The 19,844-nt window shown below is 38.9% G+C and overlaps 2 protein-coding genes and 1 long non-coding RNA gene across 4 annotated transcripts; 1 reads left to right on the top strand and 2 right to left on the bottom strand.

Annotated features, from left to right (window-relative positions):
* Positions 1 to 16: 16 nt before the first annotated feature.
* Positions 17 to 2,798, bottom strand: LOC105294730 (40S ribosomal protein S26-like). The gene is given in 2 exon segments (XM_023532880.1): positions 17 to 2,157; positions 2,746 to 2,798. Coding segments are annotated over 2 exon segments (429 nt in total). The 3' UTR covers positions 17 to 1,781.
* A 140-nt stretch (positions 2,799 to 2,938) lies between these two features.
* LOC111742368 lies at positions 2,939 to 4,726 on the bottom strand. The gene is made up of 2 exons (XR_002781291.1): positions 4,373 to 4,726; positions 2,939 to 3,615 (listed from the first exon to the last, which is right to left on the bottom strand). It is a non-coding gene; the product is annotated as an uncharacterized LOC111742368 (long non-coding RNA).
* A 637-nt stretch (positions 4,727 to 5,363) lies between these two features.
* Positions 5,364 to 12,607, top strand: ING2 (inhibitor of growth family member 2). Of its 2 annotated transcripts, none has more exons than XM_011364035.2 (2): positions 5,364 to 5,996; positions 10,437 to 12,607. In XM_011364035.2, the coding sequence occupies exons 1-2, from the start codon at positions 5,828 to 5,830 to the stop codon at positions 11,105 to 11,107; spliced, it is 840 nt and encodes a 279-aa protein (XP_011362337.1). In that variant the 5' UTR covers positions 5,364 to 5,827; the 3' UTR covers positions 11,108 to 12,607. The 2 variants fall into 2 exon arrangements, with proteins under 2 accessions (XP_011362337.1, XP_023388679.1); XM_023532911.1 differs by lacking the exon at positions 5,364 to 5,996 and adding an exon at positions 6,894 to 7,016.
* The last annotated feature ends 7,237 nt before the right edge of the window (positions 12,608 to 19,844 follow it).

The raw sequence follows: 19,844 nt of genomic DNA, 5'->3' as shown, positions 1-19,844 counted from the left end.
TTTTCTCTATCCCTAGAGACATGATGGTTATAACTACCATCAGCCGCAGTGGCTCACCCAACTTCTCAACGAGGCCACCTGTTGCCTGCTCTCTCTTCTATTGGGGAAATCATTGATCTAAGATTAATTTTAGCTATAAAATGTCTATGAGTCTATAGTGATCATGAGATGAAAAATAACCATATGAAATTGTGCAAGCTTTAAATGCATTTTTTTCTCTTCTTTTCCCTCATCCAACCTCTATTTATCCAGCATTGTGCTGGGAGGGTTCTGATGCAATAGACGTGGTTCCTAAATAAAATCTTTGTGTGTGTGTATGAGGTTACTAGTTTAAAAAAAAAAACATAATTTAAAGAAGGGGTGATGTCTATGCTACCATGGCTTTCGGTACATTCTCTCCCTATCATTCCCTGTCCATTTGATAAAATAGGAAAATCTCTACAACAAATTAAGAGCAGCATCTGATAGGCATTGTGCCTAACTTTAAGCTCAAGCTTTCAAAGGTAAGAAGGCAGAGCTTCAATTGACACATGGGTTGGCTACTGCAAGATTCTAGGCTATTGTTGGGTTTATTGATTACTTGTAAAAACATTTTAAGGTAAGGCAGCTCACTAAGATAAAGCAGTATCTACAAGGATTGAATGTTCTGGCATCTTTTATCACAGTTATGGATCTAGTTATTATGTTAGTTGTATAGGTTGAACAATTTATATCTATAATATCAACTATTTAATCTTGGACAAATTTTTTAAGTTTCACTAGCAAAATTAGATAAGAATTTCAATTTAGAACACAGAAATCTCTTAAATTTTAAACCTTTTCCCTTGTTTTTAGGAAACATAATTTCATAATTTAAACTCCTTCAATACCGTGACCTAGTTCCCCCACTTGATGTTATAAACAGCTCATGTAACTATGGTAACCATCCAGGGAAAAATGAATGTTTTTCTGGTCAGCAATATGCAAAGTATACCATATGGTTTTTTTTCTTTCTGGAATAACCAAAGTAGACATTATGTGTTTTTCTTCTTGGTTATGAGAATGATACTTTATTATACTGAATTTTATCTTGACTACGGTCCCAGTCATTCACAGCCCTTCATTAAAATGTTTTAGGATTATCTCTTGCTGTTAGTAGTCATTTAAATGCTGAATAGTACTATAAGCTGCAGAGTTGATTTTTACACATTTTTAAAACTGTGCTGTCTACCTCATAAACTAAATGTACAGGCTGACATTGTGCAGATTTCTAATATTTCTTAACTTTGTCCTTTAGTCGTAGCCAAAGTGTTTTCTTAAAGCAAAAAACTAAAATGGAATTACATCTTGGAGGTATAATTAGATATTGAGAAGAGTTATCTCCAGTTTGTAGTGATTTTTACATATCTTCATTTTAGCTGTTTTTTCTTTTCCAATTAGTGTGTGCTATTTATGCAAGAATGCAATTAAACATGCTTTAAAACTGAGCTTAAGGGAAATGCAGGGTGTTAGTTTTTTGTTGTTGTACTAATGAATTGATTTAAAGCTTCAGGTATTTTTCAGCAAGAAATGCTTCACTGGACCTTCTAGAACACATTATTTTCTAAATTAATACAAACTCATAGATTTTTTAAAAGATTTTAGTTGCATTAGATACAATTCCATTTCTACAGTGGGCTATTAATCGGTGACCTTTTAATATTAAGTTTTTATTTAAAGTGGTAATCCTGAATTTTCCTACATTTTTAAAAATATAATTTTCATTTTATTTTTTTCCAGAGAATAGTTGTTCAGTTAGCTCCTTACATAGGCTTTGGTGGAGGTCGTGGGACAGCACCTGCAGGTCTAAATCAGGGTGGGGGTGTTCAGTCCTTCCGGGCCTCAGGAGAGCCATTCCTGACTACCTTGCTGTGAACAGCATAACTCACACAGAAATGTAGTTTCACATACAGCTTGGGAAGTACACAGGCGTTGAAGGCACTGGCTTCAGAAATGTCACTCAGGGCTCTGACCTGTACTATGCTTCGAACGACGAACTTCTTAATGGCCTTGTCCTTGGGCACGCATCGGGCGCAGTTGGTACAGCGAATAGACTGCAAATAGCCATGGCCCTTTTTGGCACGACCATTGTTCCTTTTTTTAATCTTGGATGCGAGGAGCCCAAAGAGGAGAATTTCCCTATATTTTTAACAGTGCTTTTCAACCATCCAAATATCTTCCTTAGAAAAACATTGCTACATGCTTCACTGAATTAAACAGAGAATTAATTGCCTCTTACTGGTTTAGAAAAGACCTCACTTTTGGTTAAAAGCAAAGACCAGTGTAAAAAGATATTAATGAGACAACAGGGAAATTTGAATTGTCTGGATATTAAATGATAGTAACATTTTTTGATAGGATAATGGTATTGTGAATATGTTTTTTAAAACTATCTCTTATCCTTTCATATTTAAAGTATTTACAGAAAAATGATAGTAAAACAGCAAAGGCAAGGGGGTTATAGATGAACTAATATTTCCCATATGTTGATAAATGCTCGAGCTGAGTGAATAGTAGGATTTATTGTACCATTACCTCTACTTTAGTGTGTGTTTGAAGTTTTCCATAATTAAGTTTTTTAAAATATCAAAAAGTAGAAAAAAGTAAAGGATTTCAAATTTAATAGGCCTGACTCGCATAGTAGCTGAATTTTCTCAGGAAATATTTTTAGAAATCCTTCAGAACTACTTGCTAATTTCTTTTCAGAGTTTGAAGCTGTTGCTTTACCCTCTCACAGTATAAATAAGGTCTACAGGACATAGACTTATAGGCATAAACATTTCCTAACAGGGACCTCTCAAAATAACTGATTTAGAAATTAAAGGTAATCCCAGACACTTGTACTAATTTGAGAATGTCTGTTACTCATCTTTTTTAAGGGTTATTTTATGGTAGAAAATATACTGAAGAACAAGTAAGATAGATGTCTTTTTTGCTTTATTCATAGGATTAAAAATGTCACCAATTAACTTTTTCATTGAAGAGAACTGGGGACTTTAAAATACTGATTTAACAGAGTAAGGCAACCCAATCTGAAAAGACCCCAAATTTCCATTTGAGAAGAATAGGACATAGTAAATAATCAAGGTCAAGACTTGATAAGGACATGATAAAAGGACATGATAAATGATCAAGGTCAGAAGTTGAGTTTAGGGAGTATGGTGATTTTTTTTCCATGTAAGTACTCTCCTCACACAGTCTGCTTTCACAAGCATAGCAGCAATAAGCCTTTGATTAACTTCTATAAATTAATATAGCAAGAAAAGCACATCTGAAATAATTCACATATACACACATATATTACCATCTTAGAGTTTCTTTATAGGCTTAGACCAACACAAGCTGAAAAATCATTATTTGTATTCTTTTTGCTTCCTTTCAGTCTGTTCAACAGAATTATGAATAATAAAAATGCAATAAAAGGTCTCCATTTCCACACTCATCCTTCCTTCCTCTCATCTTGCTCTAGATTCCTGGAGGGAGTATTCTAGGTATACTGCATCATTGCCTTTTCTGCTTGTATTTTCTAACCACGTGTCTTATCTGCCTCCAGATCACTTCTCCAGCTGAATAAACTCCATAGGTGCAGTGTCTAACCTGAATCAATAAATAACGCATCTTGAATTATTTTGGCCCTTCAATAAAGACTCACTGATTCAAATCTGAGTAAACAGAAACAGAAAGTTCAGGTAGAAAGCAATAAAATTCAGTTCTTAACAGCGACTGTTATTTTTTTGTTTTTTTACAAGACCTGACTGCTTAATCTGAAAGATTTAAAGAATGACAATAAAATCCCTAGATGGTTCTCAGAAATACAATGCACTGTACTAACTGGGTTGACTTAATATTCAAGTGGTCAGAACTTCAAAGTGTCACAGGATAAGACAATCTGCATGTACTGAGCAACATATATACATATATGTGTATATACACATATGTATGTTCCCAAGACGCCGAATTTCCTGAAGTGCTTTATTTTGGGTTGAAATTTAAAATTTCCTCTAGATCAAGGTCTAGACTTCCCTCTGCATATCAAGTTACTATTAACAGCTGTTTCAAAAGTGCTCTAAGTAGTTCACCGTACAGGTAGGTGTACCAACCAATGCAAACAAACTAGATATAAGGAAATTCAAATTTATCACCCACTCACGTTTTCTTAACTCAAAGGCACGACTCACAATAGGGTTTGTTTACATAGGCATTCCATTAAAATTATCCGTGTACTCGTTCTATTTACATCCATTTCTTTCAAAAACACACGTTATTACATATACTGAGAGTACTTTGGATTTAAATTAGCTCCTTCGCTTGGCATGGAACACTATACAGAAATTAAACCCTGACAGTCGCTTACGTAGTTAATTAAGGACGTGGGCCTGATTCCGAATTTGGTTTTTACTCTCATCTACACAACCCTTCTTCCCTTCGGCCCATTTTTTAGTCTTAGGGTAAAACGATACGAAAAGTAAGGTGGTGGTGGTGTGCTCCTCATGCTGCTGGTTAACCTTTGCCGACGTTTAATGCTTAAACGTTCTGACCCACGGAAAAAAAGTTTTAACGGTTGTCTGTTCGGGCGGACACAGTCTGAACAGCGGATTATTGAACAACCAGAGAGTGGACGAAACCTGCACCACACCTCGGCGCGGGGAGACCTCCTACGTCTGAGGAAGGGCGGGAACAGTCTGAAGCCAAGAGGGAGACTTAAAAGGTGAGCAGATTAAAAGAGAAAGAAAATGCAGGGGCCGCAGGAGTACCGCCTACCTCCGCGATCAGCCCCCGGGTGCCCGGTGAGCCAGAGGGCTGCAGCCGGAGGCGGGAGGCAGCCCGAGGGCAGCGCAGAGGCGGCGGCCCGGCGGGAACACCGCCGCCGCGCATGCCGGGAGCCGCGCCCGCTGCACGCTGGGTCGCGTAGTTCCCGCAGGCCTCACTCCAGGATGCGGAGAAAATCGGCCGCCTGCTGATCCTTTTAACGCTCGCGAGGGGCCGCGCTAGATCCACGGATGGGGAAAAAGTCGGTAACACGCAGCGGAGGGAGCCGGACCAAGTTTCCCCAACCCTGTGGTAAGGGCGGAAGGAAGGAGTCAGCCACCTTCTCTCTCAAGTCCCATTCAGATACTGGGCAAAGAGGCGGACCTGACAGTGCTTCTCCTTTAAGAGGGGGCGGGGCGCAGCCTGCCGTTTGGCCGCCCTTCGCACCCTCCCCCCGGGCCAAGAGTTGACAGACCAATCGCCCGGGTGGCGGAGGGAAGGCGGGAGAATGCGAACCCTTCTGTAGGGCGGTAGGGGCGGGCCTCCGGCCTTATTAGGAGTGAGTGCTGCGCAGGCGCAGAGGCGCCTGCAGGAGGAGGGGCGGGGGCACTCCAGTGAGAGACTCTCCGACAGGCACGGAGGGTGATTGGGAGAGGAGGGGGCAGCAAGCGGCTTGTCATGGGGATCCGACCTACGACCAGACATTGGTAGCATCTGGAGACTCCGAGGGGGACAGAACGTGTCAACGTCCGGGACCCCGGTGCCAGCTTCGCTGCGGGGATCCCCGCTGCTCTAGTCCTGGGGAGGGAGGGCAAAAAGGAGGGAGCCCTGCTCTCGCTCCGCCCCTGGGCTTGTTACCGCGGGGGCGGGGAGTGAGGGCTTATTTTGGGGGGAGTGGAGATCGGGGGACTCGGCTGTGCCCTCTTGAGCGGCTGCCGGTGTCCCCGCGGCGCCCGGCTGCGGAGCGGAGGAGCCGCGGCGGCCGTGACTGTTGCATGTGTGGCTGCTGGATGCGGAGGCGGCGGCGGCGGCGGCGGCGAGGAGCAGCAGCGGTGGCAGGATGTTAGGGCAGCAGCAACAACTCTACTCGTCGGCCGCACTCTTGACCGGAGAGCGGAGCCGGCTCCTCACCTGCTATGTGCAGGACTACCTCGAGTGTGTGGAGTCGCTGCCCCACGACATGCAGAGGAACGTGTCTGTGCTGCGAGAGCTGGACAACAAATATCAAGGTAGGGGGCCGCAGGGCTGCCTGTGCGGGTCCTCCCCTCTCTCGGATTCTCTGGCCTCCGGGCACGGTCGCTCGGAGCCTGCCCGGAGAAGTGACACTTTCTATTTCTACTGTGACAGTCTCCCCGAGTGCACACAGGGGGGTTGCTGTGTGGGATGGGCAAGAGGGACGGGAGACCGGGTTCGCGGCCCTCTCTTCCCCTGGTGCGGTCCGCGAGGACTTCGGTGGGGTCTCAAGGGTGGGGGCGGGGGCCGCTCGTCAGCCCCCGCTGCAGACCCAGCGGCTGCAGCTGGCGTGGAGAGGAATCAGCCATTTTAAGCAGCAAGGATTTGTTTCGGCGCTGGCTTGCCCCGTGCCGCAGACCCTCCTGTCCTGGTGAGGGAGCGTGCAGCCGGGCGGGAAGCCATAGGGAGTGAGCGGGCGGGCTCCCGCTGGTCTCCCGGGCCTGGCTTCCCCCAGCCCCCTTTAGCCCCCACCCCGAGAGCAGATGCATTGGAACGTGCGGGGGGAGGGGGCGAGAGAGGGCCGTGAAGGCGGACTTCGGGGAGGTCCCTCCCTCCGCTCTCTGGCTCCAGGCTCGAGAATCGGGGAGTCAGTTTCCCTCTCCCGCCCCCGGGAAAGTTCCGGGCTGTAGCCTTTCCCCACCTCCTTCAGCCAAAGGGTTAAAAGGGGAGGGGTCCCTGCGGGTAAAGGAAGAGGGGTGTGCGTGTGTGAGTGTGTGTGTCGAGTGTGTGTGTCGGGGAGGGCCTCCCTGTTCCTGGGGGCGGGGCCCGAAGGCGTTACGTAGGACGTGGGAGGGGCGCGGGCGCTCTCTCCCGCCTCGAAAATGGCTGGTCGCTGGATGATTTGGGCGGAGCACGCTGGTTGGGAGGGCGTTGGAGTGGTGCAGGACATTAGTTCTTCCCTAGCAGAGTCAGTGTTGGGGTTTGGGCCGTGTTTGTTGTGGTTTTTCGATTCTTTCCCAACCACTCAGTCATGATGAGGACACAGCTACTGGGACCGCCACTGACCCTAGCACCGCGTAGGTTCCGGGCCTTGCGTCACCTCCGGGACCCAGAAGGAAGTGGGTGGTTGACTGGGCAACCGCCTGGCGTCCCTTAACCCCTGGGTCCCTCCTCTGCTAAGTTTAAGTGATGAGGCAAAAACAACCCAAGGAGCTAAAACAAGGAGTCAGCCTTTCTTACAGTATAATTTATCATCTACTTTTGGTAGACCTTTCTTCACATGCTACTAGAAAGGGAGAAGTTTAAACAGAAAGTCGTTGTGCTTTTAATAACGCTGAATCAAGGAACAGACCTTGGACATAATGTGGAAATAGCCATAAGGACTTTAAAAAGATGACTTCTTGGACCCGGTCTGTGTTTCTTAGACACGTCATTAATCTTATGATTTAGTCTCTAAGGAACTCACTTCTGGAGTGATATTTTCTGGCCCGTAGCATGTTAGAATATATGTGTGTCTTTGGTTTTTCGAATCTATAATTGTATTTCTGCCTTCTGAATCCATGATTGATAGAACTGGTCTCTGTTAGCGGAGAAGAAAATTGATACTGATTATTCACTGTGTCACTCGCTGTGCCAGATCTAGAAAATTATCATTTAATCTTCACAATAACCTTACGAAGTCAATTCGTTTTACGGACAAATTAAAATTTACAAGGAATTGAAGTAACTTGTCCAATTAGGTGAGAGAACATTTGGTGAACACCCTGGCTGCTTCAGGTGCACATCTTTGTTTTTACACTATTTCGACTTTTGATTTTTAAAAAAATAAAAGCTCTCCAAAGGTATTTCTACAGACGTGGAGCACATATAGTACATGAATTGAAACCTAAAAATGTGTTTAAGAATTGTATATTGAACATTTTTAGTTTTTCCAATAACTGAAGTTTGTAAAGCTTGCAGGCTTTTACATTTCTTTAAAGACACATACCTATATTTGCCTCCACAGAAGTTAAGCTATTTATTTTTATTTGAATTGGGGGAGAGACAATTTGTTAAAAAGAAATCTTCATCTTGACCATCTAGAATTGTCATAAGTAGCTCAGGTAACATGAGAAACAGTATTAGGCCATAAAAGATTGAGAGATAAAATATTTCAGCTCCATTAAGATTGTGGTTAGTTTCAAGATTAATATAAAACAACAGTCTTTTTCACATTGCACATAATTATTAAGTTCCGTTTTCACAGTTTTATGTTTATTAGCTTTATATGTTTGTGTAGTCTTGGTTCAGATTTTATATTTTTTATTTTTTTGCTAGTTCTTAAGTATTTTCTGTTTTTGGATCTTATACTGCGATATTTAGTGACATACGGGCAGTCAAAGAAATTTCTCCTACTTATTTGAGACACTTATAGAAATTACTGAAGAACCTTAAAAGTAACCTTAACTTTAAAATAGAGAAATAAAGAAAGTTTGACAATTGAATGAAGCGTTTATTATGGGATATGGTTATTACAGAACTTCAATGTTTGTTTTGATATTTTGTTCATAATTTTTTAGGTAAATAACTTTTGAACTGAAATTTAATGCTTCATTTCAAGTACCTTCCATGCAGCTTAGTAGAAATTGCTTAAGTGGCAGAGCCAGACATACATATCTGGCAGCATTCAAAGTCTGGGGTTGTTACCTCTTGAGCTAAATTTTCTTCATATATAGAAGTGATGGCTTCCTCATGGGATTGCTGTAGGGATTAAATGAGATTGCCACATAGAAGGGGCTCAGTGTTAGTTTCCTTCTTTCACTTCTTAAGGTGTCTTTAAAATGTGAATTTTTATATCATGTATAGTGTGAGTGTGCTGGTATAATGTTTCTAACTCCAGATTATTAGATACAGAATATTTGAAATTAGTCTCACCTTTATTTTTTAATCCTCAAATTTTATTTTTGGGGGAAAATACATAATTTCCTTATATTTTTTCCTGGAGGAAAATTAGGTTCTTAAGAAATCTCACGTACCTAGCTGGGCAAATGGGCTAGATATGAACTTTGTTTAAAAATATGCTATGCAGATATGAGTACCCTCAAATGTGTGGTGCCACTGTGGTGTCATGTATCCTAGGCTTAATGGTTGTCCATCAAGTGTGAGTATCTACAATTTCCAGGGAGGAGGTAATTTATAAGAGTTGTATTGAATACTTGCAGGCAGTTCCGATGTATATATTTTACTTATCTAACATTTCTGTTCTTATTAGAGTAATAATATTAGAAAATAAAATAGTGGTGTGCCATGTGCTACTAATAATATTGGAATATAAAACAGTGGTATGCCAGGTGGTGTGATAAATTAGAGTTAATTTTTTGTTTCTCCACCTATAGTAAGATGGAACTCTCATATAGCACTATATCTCATAAAGATAAGAAATAGAACAGATTTGAGTAAAAATACTAAGGTAAATTTTTGGTGACATCTGGAACTATATTTTCAGATTTTTGTATACCTTCTAGTGACTCAGCCTTTTTTGATTGATATAAATATGTTCTCCATGCTATAGAATACCTAAATCAGCAGTTCAAAAAGCTTAGAACCAACTGCTGAGTTATCTACAGGATCCTAGTGATTCAATGCTGACTTTACTGTAATTTTGTTAGTAGCTTAGTCAGTTGATGCCAGAACACGAACCTAAACCTACTCTGGAAATAGTTTGGTTTTCATAATCTCTGTGTGACAAAATAAAAGAGCCATTAAAACATATATGATGGAAAACTGAGTTATTTGTGTCTGCTTTGTTTAAGAATGTTCAGGGGTGTGGTATGAAAGTAAAGGTGTAATGTCTTTTTGGAGTCATATAGCAAGTCACTGAACTTTAAATCCTGTTGGGCAGTAGCCTGGTCCTGGAATCTCAAGATTTACAGCTGGAGTTCAGCGTGTAAATTTTGTATACAGAGTGTTTTTGTTTTTTTTTTTTAATTAAATTTACTGGGTGACATTAGTTAATAAAATTATATAGGTTTCAAGTATATAATTCTATAATACATCAGCTGTATATTGCAGTGTGTATTCAGATCTCCTTTTGTTACCGTATATTTGATCCCCTTTAACCATTTTCTACTTACCCCCTCCCCTGTACAGTGTTGTTTTGAGGTTCAAATGAAATATAGGCACTATGGCGCTAGGTAGACTCTAAAATGGCATACAATAAGCCTGCCCATGTAAAATACCTTTGATTATTAATCAGCCTCATGTCTCTTATACTTTTTAATGAAGATTAATGAGTATTAGAGAATTTTATGTTCTTTTTTATTTGTTTATTTCTAAATATACTTTAATATTGGAAAACATCGCCTTTGTATGGGAAATAATGTTTTTTAATGTTACATACTATAGAATGTGGTTTTATGGTTTGAGGTCATTCTAACTTTACTAATTCTGTGAAAGATAACTTGAAAAATGCTATATGTGCTAACAATAACATTCTCATTTTTCTTTTCCTTTTTTAGAAACATTAAAGGAAATTGATGATGTTTATGAAAAATATAAGAAAGAAGATGATTCAAACCAGAAAAAACGCCTACAGCAGCATCTCCAGAGAGCATTAATCAATAGTCAAGAATTGGGAGATGAAAAAATTCAAATTGTCACACAAATGCTTGAATTGGTTGAAAATCGGGCAAGGCAAATGGAGCTACATTCACAGTGTTTTCAAGATCCTGCTGAAAGTGAACGAGCCTCAGATAAAGCAAAAATGGATTCCAGCCAACCAGAAAGATCTTCAAGGAGACCCCGCAGACAGCGAACCAGTGAAAGCCGTGATTTATGTCACATGACGAATGGAATAGAAGACTGTGATGATCAGCCACCTAAAGAAAAGAAATCCAAGTCAGCCAAGAAGAAGAAACGCTCCAAGGCCAAGCAAGAAAGGGAAGCTTCACCTGTTGAGTTTGCAATAGATCCTAATGAACCTACATACTGTTTATGTAACCAAGTGTCTTATGGGGAGATGATCGGATGTGACAACGAACAGTGTCCAATTGAATGGTTTCACTTTTCATGTGTTTCACTTACCTATAAACCAAAGGGGAAATGGTATTGCCCAAAGTGCAGGGGAGATAATGAGAAAACAATGGACAAAAGTACTGAAAAGACAAAAAAAGATAGAAGATCGAGGTAGTAAAGGCCATCCACATTTTAAAGGGTTATTTGTCTTTTATATAATTCTTTCAAAATTTACTTTCAGAAAATGTTTTAGGGTAAATGCATAAGACTATGCAATACTTTTTAATCATTAGTATTACCGGTGTATTAAAAGTTGTTGTACTTTGTCTGTGACCTTAATTTTCTGCACTGAATTACCAAATATTTTAAACCAGGTAGTCTTTAGATCACCTGATGAAAGGAGCAGGGAATAGGGAGAGGGTGGTGTGAATATTATAAAAACTTCACAAACCATGCCTATTTCATTTTCACTTGAAATGCAATGCTACGTTTTGGGTAAACACCAAAGTTTTACTAGCATTTTAGTTCTACATGCTTAAAAAATTTATATGTAGTTGGAGATCTCTGCAAGCATTCAGATTATCTTGGGTAATTTAAAATATGAACACTATACCATTTAGAGCTTCTTTCTCTCTGGCCCCATTTATATATACACTTGTTCATCTCTAGTCTTCCAAGAATTTAAGGAACTGGAGATAAGAATAATTTGGGATTCCATGTGGAATAATGTGCTCTTATTAGAGTATTTGCTGCTGTCTTTTCCTTAGTAGCATTTTGATACACTGTCAGTAGCCCATTTGTAAATGCCTTGCTGCTGCTTCATAGACATACCCTAATGTAATGATTAATAAGGGAGTTATATTTTGTTCTGTTTTAATTGGGAAAGGTATGAGTAGTTAGAATACCAAAAATGCTGTCATTGGCTTATATTGGCAAAATTTGGATTATATAGTATCATGGTTCAAGGTTGAACAATTAAAAAAATTCATCTTATTTAATAATATTTTCTACATTGACCCACTGCTGGGATGCCTGGACACAGCCCTATCAGTGGGAAAAGGGCATATACTTTTATGTCAAATCGTAGCTTAAATTTTGCTAGTGGCTATAGTTCATTTCCATCTCAATCAGTGATTACATATTATTTTAAGTAACAGTGTATTTACTTTCTTAACTTTCTGGTACTGGTGCTGTTTGATGTCTTCATGTTTAATGAACTAATTTCATTAATAATGCAGTTAATAATGTATTTGTAAATTGAATTTTCCAAGATCCTAATATTTTAAGGGTAAGCATCTTGATGGATATATGTCCATATATTCAGAGAATTTTGGTTTCTTTTGGCGGGGGGAGGGGGGCAGTGAATTGACTAGTCCTTTAAATCTATGTGTAACATACTTTTTAGTCCTCATTTCTTCCTAATCTGATGACCTTGATCCTTTTTGATTAACATGTGAAAAATCCTGTCTGCTTGTTTGGAAAAAAAAATTGTTTTTTCTCTTCTAGCTCTCCTGTGTGACTTTTAGGCATGTCATTTCACCTCATCTGGATGTCAAGTTATTCATATGTATGTAAAATGAGGCTGGCTTAACTATCTCTAAGGTTCTTTTGAAATCTATAGTATTTGCATTGTTGTGAGGATTTTAATAATCAAATGACTTGGTTTTCTCTTTCACTAATTTTGTCCTTATTCTGAGGTATGAAGACTTTTTAAAGGAAAGCTTAGTGACAGGTAAATGCACAATATTTGACTAGCTTCTGTCCTAAGGATATTTTGATTGATGACAGAAGTTGATTATATTACTTCTTGAGCCAGAAATGTTAGACAGCATGATTAAGAATTTATTTTATTGTAACTTAGTTGAGTTGTAAAGAAATCCTTTTCTCTCTTGAGAATATAGCATTTTGTCTTGTTACCAAGGATAGAGCTATTTGCCTGACACCATTAAAAATATCAATATATATGCAAAGCCCCCAAAAGCTTTCAGATGTGACTTACATAGAAGTCAACACTTTTCCATACATAAATTGGCCTCAGCATATAGGGAAAAATAAACTTCCAAATAGAAGTGCCTAAATTTGGATTAGGCTTGACAGTAAAACAAACGTGGAAAATCCTGAAAGATGTGCTCTCTTTAAGACCTAATGTTTGAAACAGTTCTATTTTTATAATTTTTAAAAATTTTCTATATCACATAGGAAATTAAGTATTCTAGATTTCATATACTATCTTATATGAAATCTTATGCTTACCAGCTCATAACTATATACCAGTGGTTCCCAAACTAATCTCACATTGGAATTACCTCAGAAGTTTAAAAAAATACGCTTTTGCCCCAAACCCCCAACAATTGTGATCTGATTCATTTAAAATGTGACTTAAGTATTAGAAATTTTAAAAGATCCCCAGGTGATTCTAATGTACAGAAAAGTTGTAGAACCACTGCCATATTGTGAAAATTTGAACCTATTGAAAACGGCTAGTGGATTCTCCTACATCCAGGTTTGTGTGACTCTGAAGCATATATAAGTGCTGATATGTATGTGAGAGTTTGTCCCCACCCTCAACAGTTCAGTGCTTGAACTCAATTGTTGAGTGCTGCTGTGTACTAGGCACCATACTAAGCAGTTGTGGTTTAAAAAGAAGTAAAAGTTCCCGTTCATGGACCATACATTTCAGTGAGAGAGTCAGATATATGTAATGTCATGTAACTGTAAGTGTTGAAAGTATAGCAGAGTAAGGAGGTAGAAAAGGAATGGAAAGGGAAGTGAGTCTTAGTTATGGTGATTAAAGAAGGTCTAAGGAAGGGATCTTCTTTATGGTGATTAAAGAAGGTCTAAGGAAGGGATCTTTGAGCTGAGACCAGAAAGAAATTAGGAAGTGAGGCAGGCAAAGATTTAGGGGAGGGAGGAGTAGAACAAACATGTCAATTTGACTAGAGCGTTTGACAATGTGGAAGGGGCTAGAAAATGTTGGCCCTTGGAAGCCATGGTAGACATTTTGGGAATATCACTCGATGTTGCATGCAAAATTTATTGTAGGGAGCCTTGGTGGAAATAGGAAGATTTTGGAGACTTTCAGAAGATTTTACACCAAAAATATTGGTGACTTAGACTAAGGTGGTAGCAGTGGGAGTGGTAGTGAGTGGTCGGACTCTGTTTTAAAGCTACAGTCATTAGGAAGACTTTAGCCCAGATAATGGAAAGCAAAAAAGATGATGAGGACGACTCTTAGGTTTTTTCCTTCTGGGAAAAAATCAGGATTTCTGTTTCTTAGGTTTGAGATGCTTGGTAGATTTGTAGTGGGGTCCAGCATGGAATTTGGGGAGCTAAAAGGGGAGGGGACATAAACATTTCAAGTGAGTCTTTAAATGGAGTTTAAAGTTGTGTGACTGAAATTGCTCATATAAATAGAGCAGTGCTTCTCAAATCTTAACATGCATATAAGTTACTGATTTTTTACCAGTGCAGATTCTGGTTCACTAGGTCTGACTTGGGGCCGGAGATGTTGCATTACTAACAAGCTCATCAGTTATGCTGATGCTGCTGGTTCAGGGATCCACATTTTGAGTAGCAACCATATGAATCCAGAGGGTGCATGGATGAAGGCTTATACTCCAGCATTTAAAACAGGGAGGAGCCAACAAAGGAGACTAAGATCTCTCGGGAGATAAACCAGAAAAATGTGGCTCGCCAGAAATAAAGATTCTAAAAGTGATCTCTCAAGTGCTGTTAGGTAAGATGGGGACTGCAAATTAACCATTGGATTGGGGTATTGTTAAGTTTAAGGGGAAGAAGGGCTGGTTGGAGTGGATTGGGAGCAGAAAGAGATAGAAGTAGAGTCGGCAACATGGACAACTCAAGTTGTACAGGGGACAAATAGGATGTAGCTGAGGCATGAGTGAGCTAAGGGAGAGCTTTAAGAGATGATACGAATGATTATATGCTGATTGGAATATTCCCTTAGAAGGTGACAAATGAATGCCATTGGGAGAAACAGGTTATTGTAGGAGTGAAATCTGAATAGGCAGGCGGGAGTGAGAACTAGGGCTCGGGTTAGTCTCAACAGGCACAGGGTCAGTTCCAGTTCATGTGTCAAATGGGAAGGTGGTTTTACTCATTTGTTCAAATATTTATTGCACAGCTCCTATTTACTAGACAATGTTTTAGGTACTGGGGATAAAGCCGTGACCAAAAGAAGACAAAAGTCTGTAACCTTGTGGTGCCGAGATTCTGGAGTGAATGGGCGTAAATGCAGATAGCTTGCTAAATTTGGAATTGGGGAAATGAGATCATTCTCTTCTAATAGCTTCTACTTTACCAGTGAAGGAACGGGACAAAGAAGGCATGTTGGAAGTCTAGAAGTTAGTGAGAGGTGTATGTGAACTATCATTTAGGAGAGTGGCAAAGTGAAGAGACCAGAAATGCCAGTTAGAACTGTAGGTCAGCTGGAGTCTTTGGTCATAACTTCAAATAAACTGATAACTCATTCCATCGCCTGGATGTAGGCATGAAAAAAGAGAAATGTACAAAATCACTGAAAATTTCAAAATTTAGTAAGCCAGAAAAACTGCAGCTCTCCCGTCCTTTTTATATACCCAGTATGTGGCTTCTGAGAGATCTATTCTCATTCCCCCTACTTGAAATGGAGAGAAACCTGTCTTCAAGAAGCAGTTTGTATAAATAAGCTAGACAGCTCATTAGTTCTTCCTGAATTGTCCTTACAGTTAGATGCCATTCAAGTCTATTTAAAGTATAAGTTGTCTTGGAATTACCTTTGCTAAATTCCTAAACTTTTTACATCAATTAGACCAGAGCTCCTTCGTCATGTCTCACTTGAATGTGAGGAAAGTGCTCTGGACCAGGATTTCAGAGCTGTGGATTTCTCGGGGATCGCAGTAGGTCATTTGTCCTTGGCCTGTGGTTGGTTCAGCTGTGAAACAAATAATTTAAGATATTGTCATCCTAAAAATGCAATTATTCATGTCCCTTAACACTGGAGGAAAGAGTTCCGGTCACAAAGTTACTTATTGGGTAGTTTTTAAAATAACAGCTTTTAATTCAATATATGTGGTAATGACTTCAGAGCAGTGTTTTCTAAATTTCAGACAGAATGATCTTGGATTTTGACATTTCCATATACCATTCTAATTTTATATTTGAAAGTATTTATGCTGTACTTTTCTTTAAAATGACTCACATTTTGATATCTATTTTGAAAAAGAAGCATATCTTTTTAGTAAATGGAAAATTAGTATCACTTTCTGTGAATAGAATATTACCTTAAATACAATGAAAAAACAGTGTTATTAAATTCCAGCTATGTAGTATTGCCTATCAAAATTCAGCCCAAACTCTACCCTCTCTTTATTAAAAGGTACGATTAGTAAATAATATTACGTAAGGGTGGAAAACATAAATATTAAATTGAGTCTGCATGATGTAATCAAATGGATTTGAAGAGAATTTTGAAAACTGCCTCACCATCCTACCCTGGGAAACACTTTAAGCAATAGAAGGTTAACCACTGCAGTTTCCTGACTAAATAGTATAATCAGATATATTAACATTGTCTTAATTTAAAGGCATTTATCTAGCTACATGCAGATGGTATATGCCTTAATAAAGGTTTCTGTAAACCCCCTAAGGCAATGGTCCCCATCCTTTTTGGCAGTAGGCATCAGTGCTTCTGTGAGAATCTAATGCCTGATGATCTGAAGTGGAGCTGAGGCAGATGCTAGCACTGGGGAGCAGCTGCAAATACAGATGAAGCTTTGCTTGCCCGCCGCTCACCTCCTGCTGTGTGGCCCAGTCCTTAACAGGCCACAGACTGGTGGTTCCCGTCTGTGTCCTGTCTCATCCCGGGGGTTGGGAGCCCCTGTCCTAAGGTATTGACCGGCATTATCTGTATTAGTATTAGAGTGACTGGTATTATCCTGACTCTTCATGAGTCTCTAATCTTACCTGTCTTCTAATCAGGATAAAAAATGCAGCTTCTCCAATGCTACTGTAATTCAGGAGCTGAGAGAGTTCCTGGGCAGATTTGTCTACAGTTGCTGCTAGTCCTAGCATTCCAGCCTTGAAAAAACCCCTAAAAATGTCCGGATAGCCTCCTCGGCTACACACTTGCTAGTGGATTCTTGATTTAACAGTCTACATTATTATTTTTTTTTAAATTCCAATAATGAGTTAGATAGCACCAACATGTTCATGCCTGTCATAAACACTGAAGGAAAGATTTTTGATATAGCAATATATTTTGGTATGTTGCTTAGCTGTGCACCGATAAGCACTAAAGTAGTCTTTCACATTTTTATTATTTTGGGTAAAAATTATCCTGTCTTACATATGTCCTTTAATCCCTTTCAGCTTATGGTAGGACATAAATGAAGATTTGAGGTCTTCATCATTTGACTGACTCCTCACTGAGTTAATATATAGTGATAACCTTCAGTCTCTCCCCATAATGAAGGACTGTTACCTCTCTACTTGTCTTAGACTGGTTTTTAAAATAAATTGGTTGCTTTTAATGATTTTCATTCTTTCTTGCTTCTAAAACTGCCTATTAGCTTGTACCCCTCTTTTAGTTTATTGTGTGTTGGAGAAGCGTTTGGTCAGATTTGTGTCTAGTTTAAAAGTAGATAGATTCTAAGTGAGAATCTAGTGCTTGAGTTTCAATCTATGGCTTTGGTTTTTTTATGTACGTGGGTTTCTTTCTTACCTGTTCTTGACTGTGTTCACATGGCAGTGTTTTGCTATATATACTTGCTTTGAACAGCAAGATCCAATTACTTTGACCAGAGCCCTTAACTTATTTATATAGCACAGTAATCTTAGAAACTTCCCACCTAGAAACAAAGGTGTTAGGCCAACTGGCTAGTTTCCTCTCCAGCGGTTCAGGTTTTAAATTAGTTATATGGGATCATGCCTTTGGTGAGAAGTAATGATTTTGGTACCAAGAGAACTTGCTGTTTTACTTACCAAGGATATGAAACAGTAGCATATAGCAATTCCAAGACTTTCAGATTGACTTTTAATTGCACTTTTGTGCCTTCCTGAGACGTAACATCCCCCAAGTGTCAGAAATTTTTTTCTATGATCTTTAGAGTACTTTTTGCTTTTTGGTTATAAACTTGCATTTCTCATCAATTTAAAAAATTCTTACAGATTAAGAAAAGTGATTATAGACTGTGGTAAAATAGTGCCCGAAAAGATATTCAATTTTGACCACAACGCTTGTAGTGGTTCTAGCTTTGAATGTATGGTACTTGAGTATTGCACTGACTATTTTCTACATCTACATTAGTTTACTGTTAAGTTGGGATAATTCTGACTAAATTTAAGATGACATTTAGTGGAACTGGCGATCTAGAACTTTTCTAATTGCACAGTGAAAAATAAAGAAATTTCCCATGGCTAGTTAAGAGAAAGAAAAAAAGAAGGATCTAAATTATTTTCCTTCTATTTAATTTTCACTGTGTCAAATATAACTGGGTTATGTAGTCTATTAATTAGCTAATTCTTGAAAATAATTCAGCTTGTTCAGTTTCTTGATTGGCAGAACTAACCTAGATTTTCTAGGCACACTGGGACTGTAACCTTTATATTGGATCAGGGAAATTCTAGAAGAGACCACTATTAATCTTATACCTGTTTCTGGTGAAGCATGGACTACAAAGGGCAAGAAATAATGAGGATCTGAGTTCAAGCCCAATTGCGTTATTACCATATCGGTCAAGTAGACATGAGACTTGGCCTGTGGGTAACAATCTTGTGCTCCGAGTGGGCTCTGAAGTTTGTTAGAATTTAATGTCATGATACTCCTTTGGCTCCAGAACCTGTAAAGATCATCTAAACTGTCTTCCTTGGATATTTTCATTGTTATTTCAAAGGAATATATTTTGTTTCTGCAAAATGCATTTACTGAAAAGGCAGAATTGCTTAATCAATGTCATGGTCAAAAATTTCTATGACAGGGCGGAAGTACCTTCTGTAGCTAGAACAAAAACCTGAAATGTGTATGAGTCACAGGTAGCTAATTTCCCGAGTTACAGCTTCAGACAATCACCGACAGAGATCTATTTACCATTTCTAGCACAGTTTAGAGAGAGAGCAGGAAATCTTATAGTTTGTTTCACCTTGAAATTAGTTGAGGTCTTTAGGAAGGTTAATAGCTGTGAAGAATAAGAATATTAAATTATTCCCCAAACCAGAAAATTATGTTAAAATGGTATTTGATATGCTGGTGTCTATATACTGAGAAGTAACAGGCTCCCTGTCAGTCTCTATAAATGTGTTTAGTAAAGCTATTTTGAGAATAGTTTAATGTTCATCATGAAGAGAATAAAGTGTCAAGTCCAAGTGAGGATGATAGGCGAAGGGAAAATTTCCCTTCTTTTTCACAGTCATACCCATTTCACACACACACAGAAAAGCAAAATTCTCCTTCTGTCACGATCTTACTGTGAAACATCACCTCTAAAACAATGAAAAAGAACCAGCTTTTTACTCTCATTACTTCATTATAGTCTTTAACACCATGCTAGATTAGAGAGCAACTCATTTAGTTGCCTCAAATTTTAAGTTTCGGGGGCACCATAGGGAACATTTGAAATATTGATATTGGGAAACCTCCTTCTCTCAAAGTGCCATTAAATTCATCCCTAAATCTTTGTCATGTTTAGTAGATTTTTGCTATTTTTGTTATCAATTTTATAATGTTTTAATCAATTGTAATAACTAATTGTAATAATTCAGAAGAAAGTTTTTAACTTAAAGACTCATATTTTTGTTGCAAGAAATATAAAAGGATAATCAAATGATACTTAAAATATATTATTAGGAAACTTGTGGGAGAAGTGGAATGGAAATGTAATTTCAGGGAGAAAATAATGTTAAACTTTGTTGGTACT

This window comes from Pteropus vampyrus, unplaced genomic scaffold (genome assembly GCF_000151845.1).
Source record: "Pteropus vampyrus isolate Shadow unplaced genomic scaffold, Pvam_2.0 Scaffold92, whole genome shotgun sequence".
NCBI classification, from domain to species: Eukaryota; Metazoa; Chordata; class Mammalia; order Chiroptera; family Pteropodidae; genus Pteropus; species Pteropus vampyrus.
The sequence above is the reverse complement of the archived record's forward strand: the minus strand, read 5'-3'. Positions and strand labels throughout refer to the sequence as shown.

Bases quoted from the DNA above. Each gene is read 5' to 3' on its own strand.
- ING2 (XM_011364035.2), top strand. From the start codon at position 5,828: ATGTTAGGGCAGCAGCAACAACTCTACTCGTCGGCCGCACTCTTGACC. The intron at 5,997-10,436 runs GTAGGGGGCCGC...TTCCTTTTTTAG, and splicing joins GCTGGACAACAAATATCAAG to AAACATTAAAGGAAATTGAT.